The sequence below is a fragment of the Leopardus geoffroyi genome, chromosome A1 (genome assembly GCF_018350155.1).
Source record: "Leopardus geoffroyi isolate Oge1 chromosome A1, O.geoffroyi_Oge1_pat1.0, whole genome shotgun sequence".
NCBI lineage: Eukaryota > Metazoa > Chordata > Mammalia > Carnivora > Felidae > Leopardus > Leopardus geoffroyi.
Genome location: NC_059326.1, coordinates 213,394,721 through 213,420,357, shown reverse-complemented (window position 1 = coordinate 213,420,357; position 25,637 = coordinate 213,394,721). Strand labels below are relative to the sequence as shown.

General features: G+C 35.3%; 1 protein-coding gene across 5 annotated transcripts in view; it reads right to left on the bottom strand.

Annotated features, from left to right (window-relative positions):
• ZFR (zinc finger RNA binding protein) overlaps positions 1-25,637 on the bottom strand; it is an 85,961-nt gene that overhangs the window by 27,663 nt on the left and 32,661 nt on the right. For 2 of the 5 annotated variants that reach the window (XM_045441158.1, XM_045441149.1), the window contains 11 exons: positions 22,752-22,943; positions 21,946-22,237; positions 19,888-20,081; positions 18,096-18,215; positions 16,882-17,027; positions 11,797-11,959; positions 10,303-10,508; positions 9,419-9,569; positions 7,281-7,422; positions 1,896-1,993; positions 938-1,033 (listed from right to left, as the gene is read on the bottom strand). In XM_045441158.1, the coding sequence (XP_045297114.1) occupies positions 938-1,033; positions 1,896-1,993; positions 7,281-7,422; positions 9,419-9,569; positions 10,303-10,508; positions 11,797-11,959; positions 16,882-17,027; positions 18,096-18,215; positions 19,888-20,081; positions 21,946-22,237; positions 22,752-22,943 (1,800 nt within the window). Of the gene's footprint in view, positions 1-937; positions 1,034-1,895; positions 1,994-7,280; positions 7,423-9,418; positions 9,570-10,302; positions 10,509-11,796; positions 11,960-16,881; positions 17,028-18,095; positions 18,216-19,887; positions 20,082-21,945; positions 22,238-22,751; positions 22,944-25,637 lie in introns of those variants that run through there. The other 3 variants (XM_045441180.1, XM_045441190.1, XM_045441169.1) reach the window with 2 other exon arrangements.

Genomic DNA, 25,637 nt, shown 5'->3' with positions numbered 1-25,637 from the left:
GCCTGGGTGGCTCAGTTGGTTGGGCATCCTACTTTGGCTCAGGTCATGATCTGGCAGTTTGTGAGCCCACATCGGGCTATGTGCTGACAGCTCGGAGCCTGGAGCCTGTTTCAGATTCTGTTATCTCCCTCTCTCTCTCTCTCTGCTTCTCCTCCACTCACACTCTGTCTCTCTCCCTCTCTCAAAAATAAATAAACGTTAAAAAAATTAAAAAAAAAAAAAAAAAAAAAAAAAGAAGAAGTAGTAAAGTAACCTGGCTATTTAATTCTCACTAACCAACTCTGGAATCAATAGGTCCAGTCATATTTTTGGATGAACCCCTCTCTATCTGAATTCTTGCTACTGAGGAACCAAAAAAGCTCCAACATCAAAGGGATACTAGTACTACGTATATAAAAACAGGAATATATATGATGCATACGCATGCATTTTTTTTTCCTGGAAGAACCCATAAGAAAGTGTTAGACTTTCACTTTTTGGTGCCTTTCTGCATTATTTGAATTTCCTAACTCTACACATTTTTGAAAAGCCCAGATTTCTGAATTCTTAAAATTTTAAATTTTTGCACATTATTTTAAAACAACTGTCAACAGTTGTCAACAGAACACGGCATAGGGAGATAAATACCTTATTTTTAAACTTTGTACCTTTATGTAAGTAAAAGCCAATTAATAATTGCTGTTATTTTAAAAAATAAACATTGTGAGAAGGGCAAAAGGGGGGGGCGATACAAAAAGAAACATCAAGTCCAATTCTTCAAATAGTAAAATCTCAGAAAATTAGATATTCTATGACCCCTAGGATTTCTCACTAGAGAAGGAAAGAAATATTTAGCAAGTGAACATAAAGTTGATGACTAAATATAAAAGATTATAAAAACTGCAGAAATATTTCCTAAATGTTTATTTTTCACACCATGAAGTTACATAGTACTCACCCAGCTTGGAAAATCAGACCAAGTTGGAACTCGCTGACAGAGGTCCCGGAGAATACGTATGATAATCACACAGGACTGCAGACCATTAGCTCTAGCCTTAAGAGCAACACAAAAACCAGGTGAATTAATCTTAGAAATATTGAAAATATCCCTTGATGAAAAAAAGTTAAAATACCACTGTTCAATGGAAGCTCAGGTAAAAATATAACAAAAATAATCACACTTAAAATTGGATTCAATGAGCTGCCATTTACAGCAGTATTTTATGCCAGGGTTAGTATTTAAGAGCTGGTATTTTAGGTCAAAGTAAACAGATTATACAAGAATAATATTTCTTGATCCCCTGTGAACCTTGACCTGTGTCATTTAAAACAGTAAACTTAAAAAAAATCTGCCTACATTAGAAATAAAAGAAAAAGTAAAGAGCTAAAAAGTTTGTCTAGGGACTGAAAGGTTAAGGAAATCTGTTTGGTTTCCCTTCTGTGCCTTTGCATGACTGCAAAGTCACTAAACCAAACAGTTTCTTCCTCACCTTTCACTCCCTACACTTATTAACTTAGAGAAAGAGGGGGAAAAATCTTAAAACTATACACAAAGCTTTAAACACATATTCCATTATTTAAAGCAAAAGTTAATCTGCAGCCTTATGGAATATAATATATATACACAAACATGTGATGTTCCTAAACAAGTAAACTTTAAATATAGCTATTAAAAATGAAAATAAAAAAACCCAAACTACAAAACACCCCCAAAACCTAAGGTTATTGTCAAATTAATAGTAACTGCAATATGCAGATCTTCATACCCAGCTTTCTATGTTAACATATTTTCTGAGATTTAATTTAAAATAGTATTGCTTGGGCAAGCTTTTGAAATGTTTAAGCACAGTTAAACATGTTGTACTGAACTACTCTCTCATAAGGCTACAAGAAAAAAGTAAAATGATGTTCCGAACCTGGAACCACTTAGCGTGGCGTAGAGCAGCCAGAGCGTCAAGGCATTTTTGCCTGTCCAAGACGTCCGGTGGGTCTTTCACCATACCCGAGGTTACATCTAAAATGGATTGAATTGGCAAAATGCAGTGAGGAATGGGTGTTTGACCAGGTGAGCAAGACACTTCCTTATAGTAGCATCAGTGTCACATGAGCCATTTGAGAGTTTACCGGCACATTAATGTACCCAGAGAATTATTTTCAACAAATTTACATAATCCGATGTGAAGATCAAAAGGAGAATTTAAACTCTTATAATAAATAGTTTCTCCAAATATAAACCCTACCCACCAAAATAAAAAGGGAGGATTACTGGACACAGGGCACCAGCACAAAGACAAGACAAGAGGGAACACAAAAATCCACCTTAATAAATGAAGAGTGTATGATAAACTATGAAGTTTGTTCAGTATTCTAAATGGTCATGTCATTCTGGGGCTCATATAGCAAAGAACTAATAATAAATATGGATTTATCAATATAGTAATAATCAGAGAAAAATGAAGAGTCAAAGATAAGCATTTCTAAGAGATCAATACTTTCTCTCCTGCAAGGAAAAGTTTAGCTTCAAGGGAATATGAAATGCTCTTTTAAAAGGTTACCATAAAATATTCCAAAGAATAAATGTAGAGGAACAATGGGTAAAGTGGAAAAGGGCGATAGGAACCAGCATGATTAAACAGAATACGTACAGAAAGGAAGAGATGCAGTAATGTAAGCAGAATGCTTTGATTATAAACAATATGTATGGTCTAAAATTGTAATAACTGATTTTAATTAGATTATTGTATTAAAACATAAATAAGCTATCTAAAAACTTGAGGAGAAAACTAGAGACAAGAAGGTAATTTTAATTCATGATAGCTGGAGGGCCAGCTATGTATCCATCTATACATATCTGTAAAGTGTGTATAAAAATAACAGCATATCTGCTAATCAAACTAGCCAAAATAGCAACTAAGTCAATCTAATTCATAGCTCTTGGGTAATTTTAATAGTATAAATATTTTCTAAATACAGTATAATCATATACCAGGAAAGTAGTCTCTGGAATTTAACAGTCTTCTGGCTAAGTGCATCAGATGTATGCAGTACTTAAGATATAATTTAGGGGCACGTGGGTGGCTCAGTTGGTTGAGCGTCTGACTTCGGCTCAGGTCATGATCTTGGGGTTCATGGGTTTGAGCCCTGCATTGGGCTCTGTGCCGACAGCTCAAAGCCTGAAGTCTGCTTTGGATTCTGTGTCTCCCTTGTCACTGCCCCTCCCCCGCTCACACTCTGTCTCTGTCTCTCTCTCAAAAAATAAACGATAAAAAAAATTTTTTTTTAAAGACATAATTTAATAAATCATTGAAGGTACCAAAGGAGTATGGGTCAAAAGAAATATATGATAAAAGAAGTTAAAGTTGGTTTTAAAAGTACAGGGCCACTTTAGGTAAGTTATTTAATTGTATATTTTGTATGAGCATTCAGTTATCTTAAAAGACACTTGTCCTGGGTTGCCTGGGTGGCTAAGTCGGTTAAGCATCCAACTCTTGATTTCAGCTCAGGTCATGATCTCATGGCTTGATTTGTGTCGGGCTCTGCACTGACAACACGCAGTCTGTTTGGGATTCTCTCTGCCCTTCCCCCACTCTCTCCCTCATAAATAAACATTAAAAAAAAAAAAAGACACTTGCTCTTATTCTGAATAGGTAACACATATGGTATAGAAGAAATGGTATATAGAAATGGTATAGAAGTCTCTCCACTGCATGGGCTTTCTGTTCTTAATTCTTGCTCTTCAAATAATCAGATACAGATTTTTTTAGAAGACATGTTAGAAGGGCGATTTACAGATAATCCAAGAACACTACGTCACATTACGCCACATTCTGAGAATTAACACTAAAAGAGGAATCTGAGTGCTAAAAAGAAACTGTCAAGACAAAATATTAGTGTTAAAAAAAACCAGTGAACGGGGTGGGGCGCCTGGGTGGCTCAGTTGGTTAAATGTCTTAGACTTTGGCTTAGATCATGATCTCGCAGTTAGTGAGTTCAAGCCCTGTGTCGGGCTCTGTGCTGACAGCTGAGAGTCTGTAGCCTGCTTTGGGTTCTGTGTCTCCTCTCTCTGCCCCTCCCCTACGTGCACTCAGTCTCTCTCTCAAAAATAAGCAAACATTAAAAAATGTTTTAATATTTAAAAAAAAAACAGTAAATAATCCTAAAACCTGTAAGACCTACTACTAAAGTCAGAAACATACTGACCATTAGAAATGGGGCTATTCTGAGATAAGGAAAAGGGACACAGGAAAGCACAGCTAACTAAGGAAAAAGAAAGAAAAAAAGAAACAAGAAACCACTCCTCAAAGCAAGATTACAGAACTGCTGAAGGACCCTCTTTCCATGTCCCCTTATTTACATTATTTGTTAAAGCTAGAATGCAAATAGGTGACAATGTGCAATCTCTTTCTAAAAAGTTTCTGAATTTCTAAATGTTATTTTTACAATGTTATAATTTCCTCCAAAATGTAAGAAAATTTCTCTTTTAGCACACATTCATAACTCTGAAAATTTTAATGACAATTTCAAAGATGCCAAGACACCTATTGCAATTTAAAAACAAATTAAGAGCTGTAAGTAGGAAGTTTCTGTTAAATTTAGAGTGTGGATTTTTGCACCCATTTTATATTTCAAGTGGATTAACCCCTTAGGTATACTGTACTAAAAACAAAACAAAACAAAAAAAGTCATACTTGTTGCTTAATACCCAGTTAACAAAACTCAGTTAATTTAAAAAAAAAAAAAGGCAAATTCTTACCCTACATAAATGTATTTCATAAATTTTAAGGGGTTAATCACCAGTTAGAAGACATGCTGTGTCCACACTACTTTATGATTAAAAGTTAATGGGAATGTATTAATTTAAATTAACATGGTTATATAAAATATATAATCCACCCACAACCATTTAAAAACTAGTGTGAACACTGCTCAATTCTAAATAGACAAAGACAAAACAAACAAAACAGCCACACAAAGGACAATAAATGCCAGACTCTGCATCCAAAAATCCCTCCTTAATCAAATGGCAGGTGTGACACTGAGCTTTTGAAAACCTTGGTCAAAAATCCTTCCGATGTCTTGGCAGCAACCCCTGACAGGAATCAATCCCCTCTGCTAGAAGGCTTTGGACCGGGCCTGATAAGCTACAGGTGGAAAAAAACACACACAATACTTGTCTTGCTGCAGAAAAGACTCTGTAGCAAGGGTTAGAGCATTTCGAACATTTCAAGCTTCAAGTCAATTAACTGTTAACTTAATGTTTAACTGCCAAACACAGTACCATAAAATAGATCTGTCATGCGTTTAACAGTTATTTGGGCAATTTAATAATTTCTTTTAAGTAATTTAAAGATAATTTTTGGTATTAACCAGGACCGTTAAAGAGGCTACCACACTGCGCAAGTCTTGAGATTTATAATTGCTCTTCCGGCAAAGCCTTCCTTACCCTCTGGACTAACTCCCCAAAGCAAGCTATAGGCTTTACGTGATTTTAAGACACAGAGCATTGGGAGCTGCAGTGAGAGAGAATACATACCGTTATTCTGCAGCAAGAAAGAAGCAATCTTCATAATGAAGCTAAAGACATAGTTTACTGCAGTTATCTGCAGCAAGGAACACTCTATCAATGTTTCTACAGTTTTTGCACATCCAACTTTTCAGCTCAGTGTCTTGAAGTAAAATCTTCCAATTTTGGACTGATCATTTCTCTCACCAAAGTATTTATGAAATCCAGAACAGTAATTCTAACTCAAGTCTGGGTCAGACAAAAATATAATTTTGTTTCCTTTAGAAGGGATAGGTTATCAAAGACTACCACAAATGCGATATGAACTTTAGACTTTTGCAACATAATAAAATGGCTTGATATTGCACAAATTTAACTACAGTTAAATATAATTAGATAAAATGTGCTCTGAAATAGTTAAATGGTTATATGAATATAATTTCATCCTAAATATAGCAACTTTTATTTATATCATATTAGATTTTTTCCCCCAAATCCTAAGGGTCATATGTTGCATATGAATTGACCAGATTGACTCAGGAACTGTTTTTCTAGCAATATCCACAGCTAGACCTTGAGTGGACACTCATGTTCATAGAAAAGATCCTTTTCACAAAACCCATTTATTTTTAAGACGCAAAGCTTTTACAACATACAAGCCCTGATATGGTATACATATGAAGTATATGAGACATGTCTCCCAATGACTACATTTTAAATAAAGTGTTCTCTTCCTGGGTTGTGGAAAGCCCAGTGCCTTAAAAAAATTGTTTTGCTGTAAAAAAAAAAAAACAAATTTAAAGGGACTACAACTAAGAGCCTAATCATGCTATTTTAGACAAGTTAATTTTAATATTCAATATATAGTATTTTCTCTTCTCCTTTATCACAAAGAAATATTAGTGTAGACTAACTCCATACTCAACAAGTTAAGATGTACAAAAACAACATGAAAGGAAACAAAGTAAATTTTATCTGACCCATAAAACAACAGAACCAACATAAGGCAGACACTGACCATGCTTTTTGGCTTAAAAGCTTTCGAAGCTTTGAAAATGTTATAGAACAGTCCCTAAAGCAACATTGCTGGCACCAGCAGGATTTCATATTCTACAATTGTAAAGTAAGTTTAAAAACCCTGAATTGTACTAGAACTTACTAACTACACCTACACCATTTATTTTTCAATATATCTAGTATAATAATATTGGGATCAAACGCCCAAATCTATGTGCATTAGGATGCTCTGCATTTATTAAAACTCTCCAAACCAAAGAGCAACCTCAGAGAACTAGAAGTATTTACCTGAGGACAAGCCAAATCCATGATTACACTTATAACAATGCCTCTTAAAGTATAAGCATTACAAGTATTAAACCAATTTTATTTATGAAACTCTCTTGTCTTTTTTGTAAGACAAGGCAAGAACAAGAACTTCTTAATAGAAGTTAAATTTGTGGCCCCTTACTACCAACATTTCTTTAATTTTTTTCATGTGTCCACTATGTCAGCAAGAATAATTTTGAACTTTTTTTTTTTCCAGAAATCTGAGGTTAGCAAGAAAAGAAAAAAATTAGAAAATCAACAACACCATGAATGTTTTATGTGAAAGTACATTACTAAAAACATTTACTTTCTGGGAAGTGATCTTAAGCAAAACTGGTTGCTATAAGTCAAATCTATCAAATTCGTATTTAATGCCAGCATGTTGCCTTCTAGGGCTTAATGCCATCTTAAAAGAGTAGATAAATGAAAAAAAAAGTTAATAGAAAAGTAGAATGCTTAATGGCTTTCCAACCTCCTTCCCTCATGTTCTCCTCTCGAATAATTGGAGATGTCAGGGTGATAGTGACTTGCATTTTGGGTTCCACACATGAATTCAAAATTATTGCCGCTTCAGACACAGCACATTTTATGTCATACTTCTCAGGACTTATAACCTGTGTAATGAAAAGTACAAACAAATTAGTTGGACCTTTTACATTATCAGACAAAGCAATTTCATTATGGATCTTTCATTTTCTCGCTACCTCAAGCATTTTACTTTAAAAAATTTTACTTTTAAGTAATCATTACACCCAACATGGGCCTTGAACTTATAACCCCAAGTTCAAGAGTTGCATGCTCTACTGACTGAGCCAGCCAGCTGCCCCTCCCTACCTCAAGCATTTTAAAAGTTAATATACTACTTCCTCCAAGAAGCCTTGCAATAATGCAAATATCATTAGTTTCTTACTATACTTTCCTTTTAGAATTACCATTATCTGTATCATGAGTTATGTGGATATGTCCCTCTTAGATTATGAATTCTTGGGTAACAGAAACACTGCCGTATTTATTATTGTACCTTCCAAATAGCACCTGGGTAGCTAAGTACTTGTACATTTGCAGAATTTGACTGAAACTTAAATAGATATTTGAACCTAACAGAAGCATAATTCAACCTTTCCCATTGTAAATTGTGAAATCAACAGATCTATATTTCATCAGAGAGCAAAAAGTCTTTATTAACATCCACAAAACCAGGAATCACTGCAATTTGGAAGATATTTAATAAGCCCCAGTTTACATTAATGAAGACTACAGAAATTATAGTTTATATTTATAACACAGTATCTAAATTCAAATTCTAGCTGTTACTTTACTAGTGACGTGAACATGGGCAAATTATTTAACTCCTCTGTTTCTGTAAAATGGGGACTGTAATTTTACCTAACCTATAGAACCGTTGGAGGACAAAATGAATTAACTACATAAAGCACTTAAAACAGTGCCTAGTACATACTAAGTCAACTCTGACAATGATAATGATGAATTAATTCTGTTTCTATTGTTTATCCACTTGTATAAAGTACAGACTGATTTGGAAAGAGTATTCTGCTTTTAGCCTAAGTGCTTGATTATTTCCCTAGGATATATTTCCTGTGTTGTAGTTTTACTAAGCATCACAATTAATATCACGATGTTTCTTGCAAGTTACATAATTCTCTCAAGGTCCTCAAACCTTTTCCTCTCCCCCCGTTGTGCACCCCACTGCCCTTGCAGCCTCAACAGTGGGGTAAGAAGTAGATGCACAATGCTAATTCTGCTGGTTCCTAATACTTAAAAAGTATTAGTTGCTTTGCTGTGGTCAGGCAGTATTTATTCTGACTCACTGCTGTAGAATACGTATTATCAATGAAATGTCAATCCTTGGATTTAGAATGCCTAATTAAATTGCAAGGTTTTGAAATAAATTTTATACATTGAATTATTCAAGGATATTTATTTTAAATCTTAATCTGAGATTCTGACAAACTGACGTATAAAACTTGAAACAAAAAAAGTTTGCTTTTGTAAGACCAGAAGGGGGTATGCTACTAATTGTGCATTGCCATAACTTAGTGGACACAGATAGGAGAAGTAATTCCTACCATCATAAACACAGAAAACCAAAACAAACAACAACAAAAAAAATATACCAAACACAATAAAATGGAGGAAATTCAAACTGGAAAGACTATTTCTTATTATATTTTATTAAAAACATGCATTCAGTTAAATAGGCAAAAGATTCATGAATTTTCAAAACTTAAGCTTGCAATACAGGGTCTTTATTTAAAAAAGAAAGAAAAACCATTTTCTGTCCTATAACAACTGCCTTCTCTCCTATGCTTCAAATCTTGGAAAAAGAACAGGAAGAAGACATGTGCTAAAATTTAACATTTTTAAATAAATTAGCAGGATGGCTTCATGTCAAATACAAGCACTATAAAACCTAAAAAGACAAAGTAGAAAATAGTTCTGCCAGTTTGCACAACCAAGCAAAAAACTCAATATGGAAAGTCAAGCCAATAATTTAAAGGCTGGCTTAGGTTTAGGCTAAAGCACAGTTAGTCCTGCCAAAAACTTCTGAACTAGACAAGGGGTAAAAATGAACATTTCCATAATACTTACAGCAAGCTGTTTGGGTAGGTTTTCTGCAATACGGCTTAATAATGTCTTTGAAGGTTTCTCAGAGCACAGCAAAACAAGGTTGACATTTCTATCTCCTCGGAGAAGTAATCCTTTTGCCAATACTCCCACTCGCAAAACTCCTTTTAAAGCTCTGCAGTGAAATCAAATTATATTATGACATTTCTCTTCTCAACCAGAGCCATCATAATATCTACACAATAGTAAATCAAATATCTTTTACACTATTAAAAGTTTCATCAACTACAGTATAAAGATGAATTCAATATTATTAAGAAGTATACTTCATTTAGATAAGAAATATGGATAAATAAATGAAGAGCTAAGTTCTCACAGGGACAATTTCAAAGAACATTAACATTTCTGTCTCACTTTATAAATTAGAGTCATGTTTAATATAAAAATATTTCCAAATGGTAAAAGGAAAATGAGAGGTTATTGAGAGGTTATATGCAAAACTGATATGAAAGATATTCCTAAAGCTTAAGCTTCTTTATGCTTTATGGTCAATGCATTAAGGAAAAAGAGTTGCTAAAACAAAGACTGAAAATGGGACAGATGCAACACATAAAAACTGAAGAGCAGCTGAATCCAATTACCAAGGCTGCTTTGAAAACAGACTCAAAATAGTTTTATATAAATTTCAATAAAATGAGTAAAATCACAAGGTTGGAGATTCTAAGGAACTGTGCATTTCTCATTTTAGCAAACAGCAGCTGAATACATTAAATATCTGACCAAGCAAGATAAGACATGTACATTCACACCAGAGAGTTTTTCAGTCTTTGTAACTTTTTATTTCAGGTGTAAGAAGCCCATGTAAAGAAAAACAAAAATATGCAAAGTAAATAACTCTGGAAACACACCTGTCTTTACCTCCCTCTTTTTTATCATCTCCCTCTTTGCTCTTACTCTTCTCATGTTCAGACAAACTGTCTGAAACAAGTTTTAAAGCACGTTCAGTGATAGAAACAATTTTCTGAACTGCCTGTAATTCTTCTTCAGTTGGATAAATGGTTGCGTGTTTTGTCATTACATAACGGTCATCAGATGAGTCAGGACGACGTAAAGGCTAGAGAAAAAAAAGTTACTTCATTTAAAAACGATGTTTCCTGGGCAAAAATAAACTATTTTTCAACTCTACATATTTTTCGTATCTTTTTAATAAGAAAAGACAATGATGCCAAGTGTCTATTTAAAATTATCTTCTCTTTTTCCATTTCAGTAAAAACAAAAATGCAAACTATGGAAAGTTATACTATCAAGAGTATGTATCTCTGTATGTATATATGCTTTGCCTAAACACCAGATCTAAGGTTATGAAAATATTTTTTACTCAATTTTAAAGACCAGTGGTTGTGACACTTTTTTTTTTTGGCTTTGATAAAACAGGTCTTACAAATGCTTGTTCTGTGTAAAGACAAATGAGAAAGAGAATCGGTTAAATAAAGAGGAGGAATTTGCTGTGCTCTCTGGACAACAGAACAAAACAAAATCCTCTTGTTTTTTGTAATCTAAACTTCTATGAAATGTTCTTCATAACCCAGGTGTCTCTTCTTTTACAGCTTCCATGGAACACAAACTCTCAAGATGCGTATCTTTCCTATAGTTTCCCTAATCCATCAAGTGTGATGCTCATGTGGAACCATTTACCTACCCCTTATCCTGTACTCAATTCAGAAGTAGTAGTAGGTTTTAGATGGTCAGGATTCAAAGAAGGAAAAAAAAGATTCTTAACAACTGGTAATGGGAAGGTAATAATTTTGAAGGCAAAGCAGCTGCCTTCAAAATTGGTTGCTCTTGTTGATCTCAAGAAAAACAAAGGATAGAAAATCTCTAATGTTAAAGAACAGTTGATAAAACAACTTCAGGGCGCCTAGGTGGCTCAGTTGTTTAATGTCTGACTCTTGATTTTGGCTCAGGTCATGATCTCATGGTTTGTACGATCGAACCCTGTGTTGGGCTCTGTGCTGACATTATGGAGCCTGCTTGGGATTCCCTCCCTCCCTCTCTCTCTCTCTGTCCCTAGCTTGCATGGGTGTGCTCATTCGCTCCTTGTCAAAATAAACCTTAAAAAAGAAAAAGAAAAAAAACAAGCTCTTCTCCTGTATAGCTTATACTGAAAGTAAGAAAGACTCATGGAAACTCTATCAACTCCTTATATATAAAGCATGAGTTGGGAACCTGTTAACAAGAAAAAAAAAAAAAAAAAAAAAAGGAGGGAAAATTCTGTATCAGATGAAAAACTTACATTGAGATTATGAGACTATTATCTAAGCATTAGCCCCCCAAACTGTTATCCTGTAATACTGAACCAATCTTATACGTTCACCCCCTATGTAGACAAAGTGGATACTCACTGCAGGCCCCTGTGGCTGAGGAGGCATGCCTGGTCGGACTCCCAGAAGGCCTAATGGACCTGGGGGACCGTGAGGATAGCCTCCATCAGGCATTCGGCGGCGATCATCCCAATGGTGCTGTTCTTCCTCCATTCTTCTCCAGTACATGTCCTCTTCGTAACGTCTGAAAATACAGAATAATGCTACAAGCCTGAGAGAAATACACCCCAATAACTTACATCAATAATGACAAAAAACACAATTAAAAAAACCCTTCCCAAATCAGCCTACCTAATGCCTTTTTTCCACTACTGTATCTAATGTCCTTCATTTGCTTTCATCTATAAGTAAGGAGGCAAATATGAGTGAAGAGGTGAGAAAACAAAGAGAAAAGCAACACAAAATTTCATAGCCTGATGTCAAAGTTGAGGAAGCAAACACAAGAAACCTCAGAGTTCCTTCCAATCTCTCCCTCTTTAAGGGGAAGATGGTAAACTTAAATGCCTACCTCAGATGGCCAGACCAGTAACATGTGTGAAAGCCTTGAAGCACACATTCAAGAATTTTCTCTCTCCTATTTTCTCCTTAGAATCTCTTTTATTAATGTTTATTTATTTATTTATTTATTTTTAAGAGAGAGCACGAATGGAAGAGGGACGGAGAGAGAGGGAAACACAGAATCTGAAGCAGGCTCCAGGCTCTGAGCTGTCAGCATGGAGACCAATGCGAGGCTCGAACTCAAGAACTGTGAGATCATGACCTCAGCCGAAGTCGGATGCTTACCTACTGAGCCACCCAGGCGCCCCTGGAGAGAATCTCTTAAGACTATTTTTAATCTCCCCGTTTATGACACAGGCAGAGACAAAGACATCTGTACACTATGAGGAAAAACAACAGTGCAAGACAGTGATAAATGGCAACTCACATTCTGTCTCATTTTGGGGGATATATTAACAGTGGAGAGGACTACGGTAAAGTAGAAAGCACATATTCTGGCTAGACAGAACAGCTGTCACCCAGCCTCTATTAATTATTGCTATAAGGGAATAAAGATTGCAATCCCCAAATCATCAAAATTTTATTAAGAGCTTTCAGTATCTTTAATGTTGGTTCAGATTAAAAATACCATGTATACCAAATAAAACACCCATGGGCTGAACTTGGGACTGCAGGCAGCTAGTGTATAACCTCTGCTTTAATGGTCCTCTTCAGACTCTAACTTCTTTTTTATTATCTCACTTTGTCCCAGTTCTCTCTTCACTTTTAGCTTCATACTATGATATCAATAACTCCCAAGGAAATCATGTCTCTAAAGTAAATTTTAAGAGGCAACTGGGTGGCTCAGTTGGTTAAGCAACCAACTCTGGCTCAGGTCATGATCTCACAGTTTTGTGAGTTTGAGCCCCACATTGGACTCTATGCTTGTTAGCGCACAGCCTCTATTCTTCTTACTCTCTACCTCTCCCCAGTTCTCTCTCACAAAAATAAACAAACATTAAAAAAAAAAAAAAGAAAAGAAAATTCTGATAGCAATAAGGTTTTGGTAGATAAATTTATTTAATATAAAACATTAAGAAAGAAGTATGCTTCTCAAGTAGCTCTGCAAAAATCACCAATTTCCTCAGGTGGGGAATAAGCTGTGCTTTTTAGGTCATCTGACTTAGAAGTATAGAAACATACTTCTCTATTATTTAGGTCTTGGAAGAAAAATGAATCACAACAAGCTGAAGGCTCTGGAAAACCACATACATACCAATTTTGAATAGTTTTTTGTTATTACTGAAGAGAAACATTTAAGTTACATAAGGGCAGGGATTTTTATCCACTGTTTACCAATCCATACTCAGTGCCTAACACACTATGTGCAATTTCCTAGCATATTGTAGGTGCTTAATAAATATTTATACGCAAAGGAGGAAAAGCTGTGTAATCTAAGTACAAAGAATTTCTAATATATTACAAAGGCAGATTATTCATTAAAAAATGAGAATGATATATTTAAATACATTTAAAAGCCTGGGTGGCTCAGTTAGTTAAGCCTCTGACTTAAGCTCAGGTCATGATCTCACAGTTCATGGAGTTCGAGCCCCCGGTCGGGCTCTATGCTGACAGCTCAGAGCCTGGAGCCTACTTTGGATTCAGAGTCTCCCTCTCTCTCTGCCCCTTCCCTGCTCGCGCATGCTCACGCTCTCTCTCTCAAAAAATGAACATTAAAAAAAAACAACACTTTTTTAAAATAAAAAATAAAAACACATAACAGCAAAAACTAAAGGTCACATGCTAATAATAGGCTATTACAATATAGTAATCTATAGAAATCAACAACAGGTAAATAAAAAAATAAAAAGTGAATAGGCAATTACCACAGAAAAAATACAAGTCCTCGAACAGGAAATAAAATTCAATTTGTGGGGTGCCTGGGTGGCTCAGTTGGTTAAGAGTCCGACTTCAGCTCAGGTCATGATCTCAAGGTTCATGAATTTGGGCCCCACTGTCGGGCTCTGTGCTGACAGGAGCCTGTTTTGGATTCTGTTTCCCTCTCTCTCTGCCCCTACCCCGGCCCCGCTTGTGCTCAGTCTCTCACTCTCTCAAAAATTAACATTAAAAAAAATTTTTTTTAATTCAATTTGTGAAATAACAAGTGTTGGCAAGGATGTAGAGAAAGGATGTAGAGAAAAGGAAACCCTTGTATACTGTTGGTGGGAATGTAAATTGGTATAGCCACTGTGGAAAAGGTACGCAGGTTCCTCAAAAAGTTAAAACAGAAATACCTTATGATCCAATAATTCCACTACTTGGTATCTACCCAAAGAAAATAAAAACACTAATTTGAAAAGATAATGCATCCCTATGCTTAGTGCAGCATTATTTTTAACAGCCAAGATATGGAAGAAACCTACGTGTCCACTGATACACAAATAGGTAAGGGAGGTTTGGCACACACATGCAAAATATTATGCAGCCATAAAAAAGGATAAGATAGTGCTATTGCAACATGGATGGATCTAGAAGGTATTATACTAAGTGAAAAAAGTCAGACTGAAAAAGACAAAATACCCTACGATTTCACTCATGTGGAATCTAAATAAAGACAAATGAAAAAACAAACAAAAAGCTAATTCAGACGTATAAATATAGAGAACTGATTTTTGCCAGAGGGGAAGGGAATGGGGAAATAGGCAAAATGGGTATAGGGAGGTGGGAGATACAGGCTTCCAGTTATGAAATGAGTTAAGTCACAGGAATAAAAGGCATAGCTTAAACCAGTGGAATTATACTACTCAGTATAGGCAAAAAGTACAGGTCTCCTTCAAACAAGTATTTCTGTTTCTGGGATTTTATTATTAGCAACCAATCATGTTTTATGCAATAATACAACCTCAAAGATCGTCAATGTAATGATTAAAGACACAATGGAAACAATGTAAATACCTAACAACATGAGAAAAGTTATAAAGAAAATTACACATCTATATGAGACTACTATGCTGCCCCGAAAATAAAGATATAGCTTCATTTTTTAAAAAGTTGACATATAAATGAAAAAAGTAGGTTATAAAAGTGATACATTGTGGTTCTGTTCCTGTTTTCTGAAATTGTATTTTAAAACTTGTACACAAAAACTCCTAGCAACAGTATTCATGATAGCCCCAAAGCAGAAACAACACAAATGTCTATCAACTGATAAATGTTACACCTCCATATAATGGAATATTATTCAGCCATGAAAGGAACAAAGTACTGACACATGCTATAACATGCATGAACCTTGAAAACATTGTGCTAACCAAAAGTAGGCAGACAAAACAGTCCACATAACGTATGATTCCATTTATATGAAATCTCCAGAGTAAGTCTATAGACAAAGTATATTGTGGTTGCCTGGGGGTAAAGGCTGGAATTCCGGGGAAAATAGGGAGTGACTGCTAATGCGTTTTGTGGTTTCTTTTGGGGGTGATAAAAATGTTCTAAAATTGATTGTGGTGATGGTTGCACAACTCTGTAAACATTACTTAAAAAACACTGAATTGTACTATTTAATTTTTTCGAGTAAGCTCTACACCCAATGTGAGGCTTGACCTCATGACCTCAAAATCAAGAGTCACATGCTCTACTAACTAACTGAGCCAGCCAGGCGCCCCTGAACTGCATTATTTAAAGATATGTCAGTTATACTAATAAAACCAAACATTTATATATCTCCAGAAGATGAATTTTCTCCTTTCTCCTTCCCTGTAGCCTCTAAAACTTTTTTAATAGAAATTTCTTTGAAACAAACAAACCCACACTTTATTTATGTCTAGAATCTACCAAATCTTATACTCAGGATATTTTTATTATGTAACCAAATGTTCTGTTTTGTTTTAAACAGAGGCCATGGGGCGCCTGGGTGGCGCAGTCGGTTAAGCGTCCGACTTCAGCCAGGTCACGATCTCGCGGTCCGTGAGTTCGAGCCCCGCGTCAGGCTCTGGGCTGATGGCTCAGAGCCTGGAGCCTGTTTCCGATTCTGTGTCTCCCTCTCTCTCTGCCCCTCCCCCGTTCATGCTCTGTCTCTCTCTGTCCCCAAAATAAATAAACGTTGAAAAAAATAAATAAATAAACAGAGGCCATTTACTTATATTATAATATTAGATATAATATTAAACTTATAATATTAAATATAATAATTAAACTTATAATATTACTTATAATATTAAACTACTTTGGGGCACCTGGTTGGCTCAATCAGTAAAGCATGTGACTCTTGATTGTGGGGTTGCGAGTTTAAACCCCATGCTGGGTGTAGAGTTTATTTTAAGAAAGAAATCTATAAATATATATATATATATATATAATATTAAACTATTTCTTCACATATTTAATATATATAAGGTACCACTTACCACATAATTCCTAATACCAAGGCCACGGTCAAATACTAGAATAGTCAAAAAGTTAATTTTAATGCATTTCTTTCCTAGACCTAGGATCTTCCTGAAAAGTGAAAATTAAAAGTGCATTAAACAAATCTGGATTGCTTTGAATGGGAGTCACATACTCAGAATAGCTGTTTTTTAGAAAGGCTGAACCACTCACTATCATGTTACTAGAAGTTAAAGATATTACCTCATTTCCATTCTCCAACGTTCTTCTTCTTCTCGTCTTCGCCAATACTCCTCTTTCTGCATTTGCTTCCTCATTTTCTCTTCCTGAATCTTCCTGGCTCGAATACTGGGCTTTACTTCTACTTGTAAATCTGGATTTACTTTTTTCTGTTAAAAAAGACATTTAAAAAATTAGCAGCCCCTCTAACAATCTAAACATATTATTGAATCATACAATCCTACATATTCTTTCATCATAGAGGCTTTCAGTTTCAAATTTCCTATTATAAGTGTAAGATCAGTAAATAAGTTGTATTAGAGAAAAGATTCAGAAAACATTAATAAACATTCGTTTTCCCCTCCCACACCCCCAAATTCTTACTTGTCCAAACTTATGATGGCATACTTCTTATATAAAAAGTACATAACTTAGTGCTAACCAATTGAAGAAATCTTTAGGGAACTAATGGCTATTTAATTTTCCTTTACTTGTTTGTGAGTAGATGATTCTAAACGTTTGAGTGTTGGGGTTAAAAAAAACAACTATTTTAATTTTCACCACCTCTGTGTTTAGAAGGGAAAACATGAATCTAGTGCATCAGTTTAGCCTAATTAAAAACTTTAGGGGGCGCCTCAGTGGCTCAATCAGTTGAACATCTGACTTTGACTCAGGTCATGATCTCACAGTTCGGTTGATGAGTTCGAGCCTGCATCATGCTTGCTACTGTCAGCTTGGAGCCCACTTTGGATCCTCTGATCCCCTCTCTGTCTGCCCCTCACCTACTCATGCTCTCTCTCAAAAATAAATAAAAATATTAAGCAAAACTTTAAATAGATGATTTGTATTTAACTTAACACTTAACAAGTTTTCAATGCAGAATTTCTCATCTCAAAATTCATCTTAATGAGAATTCTACCAAGACAGAGAAGGTAAATGAAGACCTGATACTTCTTTCAAAACACTTTATGTGAAGCAATTATCTGTATTTACATATTACTGGATCCAAGCAACGTTACAAGTCACTAAAAGTGATGAAATGTGGTTATACTGTTCTTGCCTAAGTATAACAAACTAATCAGTAAAAACAAACATCTGAATCTGAGACATGACATGCTGTTAAAATCGAAGTTCACAAACTGTGCATTATGTTTAGATGCTTTGTTTTCCACATAGAATGTTCCAAGCTGTGTTTAAAAAAAAAAAAAAAAAAAAAAAAAAGTTGAAATCTTACTCACTTTATATTGAAGTCTGTGTCTTCGCCCTTTTAAGTGCATCTCCTTAGCATTGGGATCATTAAAACTGCACTCACATAATTTACAATGGAATCGGATTACTTTTCCTTCATCATTTCGTACCTTGACACAGGGAGAAAAAAAAAACAACAAAAACCCAAGAATCATAACAGGTATGCTACAGTTGAAGATTTCATTCACGAACCTTCACAGATTCTGTGATAAGAAAATGTTGTAAACAATTAAGAGTTTGAAGTAGGGGAAAAAATAAGAGACAATGTCTATAATTTTTTGAAAGGATAACCTATAGAAATGAATTGTTAAAATTCTTAACTGTAAGATGCAAGATGTGTTAGCATGTATTTGCTTTTGATATTAACTTTAATTTCAGCACTTTTATCCATGTGCAAACATTTAGATTTAAATGCAATTGGCTAGGGGTGCCTGGGTGGCTCAGTCAGTTAAGCGTCCAACTCTGATTTCGGCTCAGGTCATGCTCACAGTTGTGAGATCAAGCCGTGCCTTGGGCTCTGCACTGGGCATGGAGTCTGATTATGACTCCCTCTCTTCCTCCCCCACCTGCACTTTCTCTCTCTCAAATTTAAAAAAGGAAAAAAAGTGTCATTGGATAATATTTCTCTAAGGTATCCTGGCCATGTAGATTTCTTTAGATAACCAAATCTTACTCTCTTAAGATCTGTACTTTTAAAATTGTGATCTACTTATAAACTACACATTCTAGTTTTCTATCTGGTGAACAAAGAAGACAACAGAATACATAATTTTTTTTGATGGGAGAAAAAAAATGAACAAATATTTACCAAAAACCTACTACATGCTAGGCACTATTCTAGGTACTTTATTTAATCTTCACAACTTTGGAAATATCCAAGTTTTACTGATGTGGACACTGAAGCTCAGAGAACTTACATATGTTCTACAACACAGTGAAAGTAAAGAGTAGTGCTATACCACTCTATGTTGGGCCTTTTGCTAACAGCAAATATTTATTAGACCCTCTGACTTTCCCTCTTTCCTCAATTTCCTGAGTTTAGCTATAAAACCAGAAGCTTTCTTACCAGCTTGAGAAACCAAATAAACACGATCTGTTAAATCAGCACCTTTAATTTTACACGTGAAACTACGTGACTGTTCAGAAAGAAATACTGGCTCTCTCTGTCAATATTTTCACTGCTCACAATTTTTTTTTTTTTTTTTTTTTTTTTACTCTTATTTGCAGGACACTTGGAAGGATACAAGAATGCCTACCAAACAAATGGAACGTTACCTTCTATCACAGTGATGGTGTTGGAAGGGAAAGAGAGAAGTTAAAAAAATCATGGTATCACTTAGGCAAGCTTCAAGGGCATGTTTTTTAAAAACCTTTAACCGGGGCGCCTGGGTGGCGCAGTCGGTTAAGCGTCCGACTTCAGCCAGGTCACGATCTCGCGGTCCGTGAGTTCGAGCCCCGCGTTGGGCTCTGGGCTGATGGCTCAGAGCCTGGAGCCTGCTTCCGATTCTGTGTCTCCCTCTCTCTCTGACCCTCCCCCGCTCATGCTCTGTCTCTCTCTGTCTCAAAAATAAATAAAAACATTAAAAAAAAAAAAAAAAAAAAAAATTTCAAAAAAAAAAAAAATAAATAAATAAATAAAAACCTTTAACAATAATACCTACCATATTATATTCCTTCATAAGTAACCTAAATCTAATTTTAGACTTAAAGCATGCCTGCAACAAAGTGACACACTTCTCTCCTATATCTAATCTCACAGGAATGGTATTCTCAAATCAATACCTCTTCCACATAGTCATGCCCTACTGGCTGCACATCGCTCTGCAAAGCAGCAAGAGATGCAGGTGTGACTGGTTCTGACACGGTGTCCGGCTTTACTTCTGGAATCTGTACAGAGGTGACAGGAGTGCTTTTAACACATTCAGTTCCTTTTAAGTCTTCTGTTTTATTTCCTGTTGATTGCAACTTATTCCCACCTGGAAGAACATAAAAGAATTACAGTCATTTTAACTTTCTTTTTGTGTAAATGTATAATCTGATACAGGAAAAATTTCAGATAAAGTTCTTATTTTTTCTACCGATAGTCAAACTCCTGGTGACATCCATCAGAATTTTGAAGAACATATAAACCATTTGGCCTTTTTATCCTATTAATGAAATAAATACACGTCTGGATTTTGCCCTTCTCCACTGCCCAAGGATCCTCTCCATCCCCACCAGGACTCTACTAACATCAAGTACCTAAAAGTGAACAGCAAGTACCTAAAAAGGTAGGGTCTAAACCTAATTCACGTTTGTAACCCCAGTTCCCTCCCAACTGGGCAATGCCCTAAGTTCTGGTGATATAAGAGTAAGACTGTGTAGCTGCCTTTGAGGTGCCAACAATTTAAGAGAAGACACAAATAATTACAATACAATGTGGTAACTGCTATAGTAAGTAGAAATACATTATGGGAATGCTTAAAAAAAAAAAAAAAAAAAAAGAGCCACTCCCCTCTAACATGATTCAGCTAGGAAAGGCTTCACCAAGGGTGTGTCCCTTGAGCTGGGCTTTGAAAGAAGAGTAACAAGCATGAACTTGGCCAGGTAGAAAGAAGAGAATGATGTTTAAATAGAACACCACGTACAACAACACAAAGTTTAAAAGACTATGGTAAACTCAAGGAAGACATCAGCATCAATTACTAGACAGACAGAGGTGATGACCTATGAGGCAGGGGTCAGATTGTGAAGACTGTGGGATGACATAAATAAGGAATATAACTTTTTCTGATATGCCAGAAGGTCAGTGAAAATTTTTAAGCAGGAAACTAACACAACTTGACACATATTTTAACAAAATAACTTTGACAAGCATTGGAGACTGGACGCAATCAGAGACAAAGCTCTGAGGAATAGACTTTGAAGGCCTAAAAACAAGGCAGTAGCTATGAAGAAAAATTGACATTTTTTGTAGAGATACTGTGGTGACAGAAATAAAAGAACTATGTACACGACTGAAGGAGGCAATAAACAAGCGGAAATAACGTCAGTGAAGTTTTCCATGTGAAAAAAGCAGCAAACTGAACAGATTATTTCATGGTATTCTTGTGACAGAATGAGACACTGGTTGGCCATAGAGAGCCACACAGATAAAGACCAGGTAATTCCTACAAATAGCTCTAAAAGGTGGGAGTTTTGAGTTTGCCCGAAAGATTTCAAAGTTCCTGTACAATGGAGTGAATGAGACAACTTGAGAACACTGGGTGACTAGAGAGGAGAGCCAGAATCACAATCTTAGGAGCACCGCCATTTAATGAACTTGAAGGCAGGAGAACTGATAGAGACACCTGAGAAAGAGGTGGGTGGACATAGGAGAGACTTTAACGCTCTAAGATATAGCAGTCAACTGAGCAAATATTACAGAGGTCAACAAGTTGAGACTGAAAACTAGCCACTAGATTTGGCAATTAGGTCTTTAGTGACTTCTGAAAGTGGTTTTAGAAGAATAGAGTGGAAACACTAAAACAGACTAAGGACTAGAAAAAAAGCATAGGAGTAGAGAAAGTAAGAATTAGGTTGCAGCTTGAGAAGATTATAGTAATAAGACAATATATATATATTTTTTAAGACTACAGAAGACACAGGGAAACCTGTATGACTATAAGGAAGAAACCATTAGAAGATTGAGGACTGCTTAAAAATTCAAGAGAAAATAACAGGTATGTGATTAAAGAAGGTCCCAGAGAAGAAAGGAGGAGATGGGTACAAGAGCATAAAGCAGATGGGTTAGTTCTGGAATGGAGAAGAAACATCACTTTGACAGAGTTAGGAGGAACACAGAGAATCTTCAGTACTTGCCAACAAAGTTTATTTTGGGTGTAGAGGTTTTCTTGGCAGCCATATTTGTAGGCACTGCTGATACTTTAGTGTTGGATGTGCTATTAAGAGACGAGTTTCCTGTAGTTGTAAGACCTTTCACTGAAGAAGTTGCAATTGATGAAGTATTCACAGTACAATTGCTTGCTGCAATGCTTGAGGGAGAGGCAGTTGGTTTTGAAGCAGACACAGCTGTTGAAGAAGTAGCTTGGCTAACAACGTTTGGTTCTGTTGAAGGAATGGGTTTACCAAGTTTTGTGTGTAATTTAACCACCTACAAAATAAAAGCACATTTATTTGTCAGGAAACTCAAAAAGTGTAGATTTTTGAGTTTGTCTAAAAGATTTTATACAATGAAAATCTGAACTATATTTTTGTATTTTTATACACAAAACTCATTACTTTCAAAACAATCTCTGTGATGCAGATTTCGATACATATTCCATCTAGCACTAGGTGAGGAAACCAAGGCAGAGGAAGATGAAATCAACTTGGCTACATGCACACCAACCTAGATTTAAGTATGACAAGAGGAGGCAAATAATCATACAACAAATTTCCAATTGGCAGAATAAATGATCGAGTTCAATTTAAAGAAAAAAGGTCTACAGTCTTTCTCTCCTTAAGCAATGACTATCTGATATTACTTTTATATATATTAACATATAAACAAGGCATGTAATCCACTCAGTTTTTAAGTTTTGAAGTCACCTATACTTAAACCCTCCATTGAAAAAGTAAAAGAAAAGAGAGTAAGACATAAGGGTGTGTGGGGAAAAAACACCTACTTTCTGATGCTTAGCACCACGAATGTGGGCAGCATATGCATCTGCTCCTGTACAAGACACATCGCAGAGCTCACAACGTAGCTGATTTTGAGTCCCACGAGTAGAGTTGTTGCTGCTGCTGGTATTTTGTGAGGCTTTCAATGCGGCTTCTTTTTTTTTATGTTTCTGTCCTTCTAAATGTTCTTTATAAGTCTGTTTCAAACAAAAAGGATAAATTTTGCTTTGCTAATTTTCTATCTATAACCATTTAAAATATTCAATTCTCAAATCTCTAATACTCATTTAAGAATGAGTACTAAACAACTGTAAAAGCAATTACAGCATGTGGGATTCCCTATCTATTTATCTATCTATATTTATCTGTGGTTCTCTGCACTTTGTTTACCAAGAATACATTTATCTAACACTGATTTACAAAGGCCTTTCATACTTAGCCACATTACCAATAGAAGGTACATCACTTTCAGTTTTAAGAATCTGCATCTTTTACTGCTTATGTATAATCATGGACAGAGTGATCATTCCACAAATTATTTTCATTATAGAATTAAGATGGGGGGGGCTGTATCTACATCATGAAAAAAAAATTATGGAACGGTAACAAGACTCTTTACAAACAGGTATGTCTATTTATAAAACTGACTTTTCTACTTAGAATGCATTTTCACATAGAATCCATGCCATCCCGAACAAAAGCTTATTTAAAATAGGTAACAGCCAAAATTGTATATATTTGCAAGGAAAAAGTTATTATTGTAATTCTAACCAACAAAATAGTGAAATTGTGTATAAAAAACTGTCTGGAATCAGATGATCAAAGAAGGCAGATTTGTGAAGAAGGCAGAAGTGAAGAGGCTACTAAGGACTACTATTTGCTTTGTCTTGAGTGGGGCCAAAAGTTCCTCTTTCATGTTTTATTTTTAAAATTGTTTTTAAGACATGTATAATTAGCAAAAAATTGTATTTTCATCATAGAATCTCAGAGGTGGATGGGACTTTAAAGATAACCTAAAACAGTGATTTTCTAATTTTTAAAAAAGAGAATCCTTTCTCCAAGTGAAATCTTATACAGAAGTAGAGAAAGTTGTTCTGTTTTTGAAACAGAAGAGGGAGACCTAAGACCCAGCCATTTGATTCTTCTCGTTATCTGCAGTGGCCTGAACTGGCTCCATGAAGCACTCTGAGGCTCAATTATTTAGGGCACGTCCTTATCACAGAAGTGAGGAAACAAAAGCCCAAAGAAGTAAAGGCCTTTAACTTGCCCAAAGCCACACAATGGTGGAGCCAGGACTGGGAACCATGGCCCCTTAAATCTGAACCCACTTATTCTCCCTCCTTATGTCTACACCTAGACTCTATCAGTGATATTTTTCCCTAAGGCTCATCAGCCCCTTAAGGCACTGCCCTCTGACCTGCTTGGCCTGTTCTTTCAGAACAATCTAGACAATGGTCAGCCTTATATACACTCATTAAAATGCTGCTTTTCACCTGTCATCCTACAGCTATGTTCTATCCTTTTATATGTATATCACATATTCAAAACATCTCTTAGGCCACTCATAGCAGCATCTCCTCTAAACAGCCCATCGTGGAGTAGGATATCCTCCTTCCATGTTTAATCCTGGGCCAACACCAACATTCCCACCTGTTCCCTCTCCCCTAGCCATGTAATCACAATGAAACTGTTTCCTATCACACTCAAAATAGAGAGAAAAAAGGTTTTACATAACTAGTCACATATATTAAATATTCCACAATTATTTCCTAATTTGGTGTAACACAGGAAATACTGACAATTTAAAATAATCTTAAAAAATAGGTATTTAAAAGTAGAACTTATCTAGTAAATTAACAAGAATGTACACAGGTGGGGCAGGAGTGGAAAACAATGTAACTGAAAGAAACTACTACAAAGTTTGTTCCTTTCCAATAAGCCTTTTATCTGCCAAACTGCTTATCAAATTTTTATATAAAAACACACACTCTTAAATATTAACAAATTATGTTGGGATAAGAGTTGAACATATTAGATTTTATAAACACTCATGCTTAAATCACACATTTTAAACTGCAGCAATCAGGAAAAAAACAAAATGGGGGTTGGGGGTCCATAAAGATTTTACTTTATGCTTTACTATACTTTACTTTATGCTTTACTTTATGCTTCTTTAGTTGATATTTCTGAAAAAGACACTTCCCCACATCTTTCTTGTTTCCAAAGTTCCTATTCCCTCATGGAAGATATTATATAGCAATAGTAATATTCTACAAAGCATATACAAAAATCAGTCTTATTAGAAATATTACCCTGCAAACTACAGATTAGAAAAAAATTTATTTTAAGAATTTTTAAAATTCAGAAAGACAATTTTCTTCTGCTATTTATATGCTCCAAAAAAGTAGCACACTTGACAAAGTCCTCTCATCTTTAATGCAAGTATGTAAAGCTGAATTCTCTCTATGGTCATCCTTTTTCAGGTGTAAAATTCTATCCATACACTCAAAATGGACCTCAAAGAAAAGCTAAGGAAATCAAGAGCCAACTGTGTTAAGCAAGCTGTGGATGCTAAAAGAGAAATAAAAATTCAATCTTACCCCCAACCCCAATTAATCTGAATGTAAGGCTTCTAAGTTAAATTTAAGTTTTACTTTAAAGAGCAAAGTATCTTTATGGAAAAAAGTACAATTTGCCCATTTTTCATTAACATTCATAATCATTTTTAAAGTTTCTTCTTAATAGAATTCTTATGTGTCAGTACAAATACTTCCTTGAAAATGACTGTTTAGGAAAATATGTATGTGTTAGCTAAAAGCTAACAGGAAAGAAAATGTAAACCTTCTCTGTAAGCATAAGAGTTAGAATATCAACCATACTTAACTATCAAA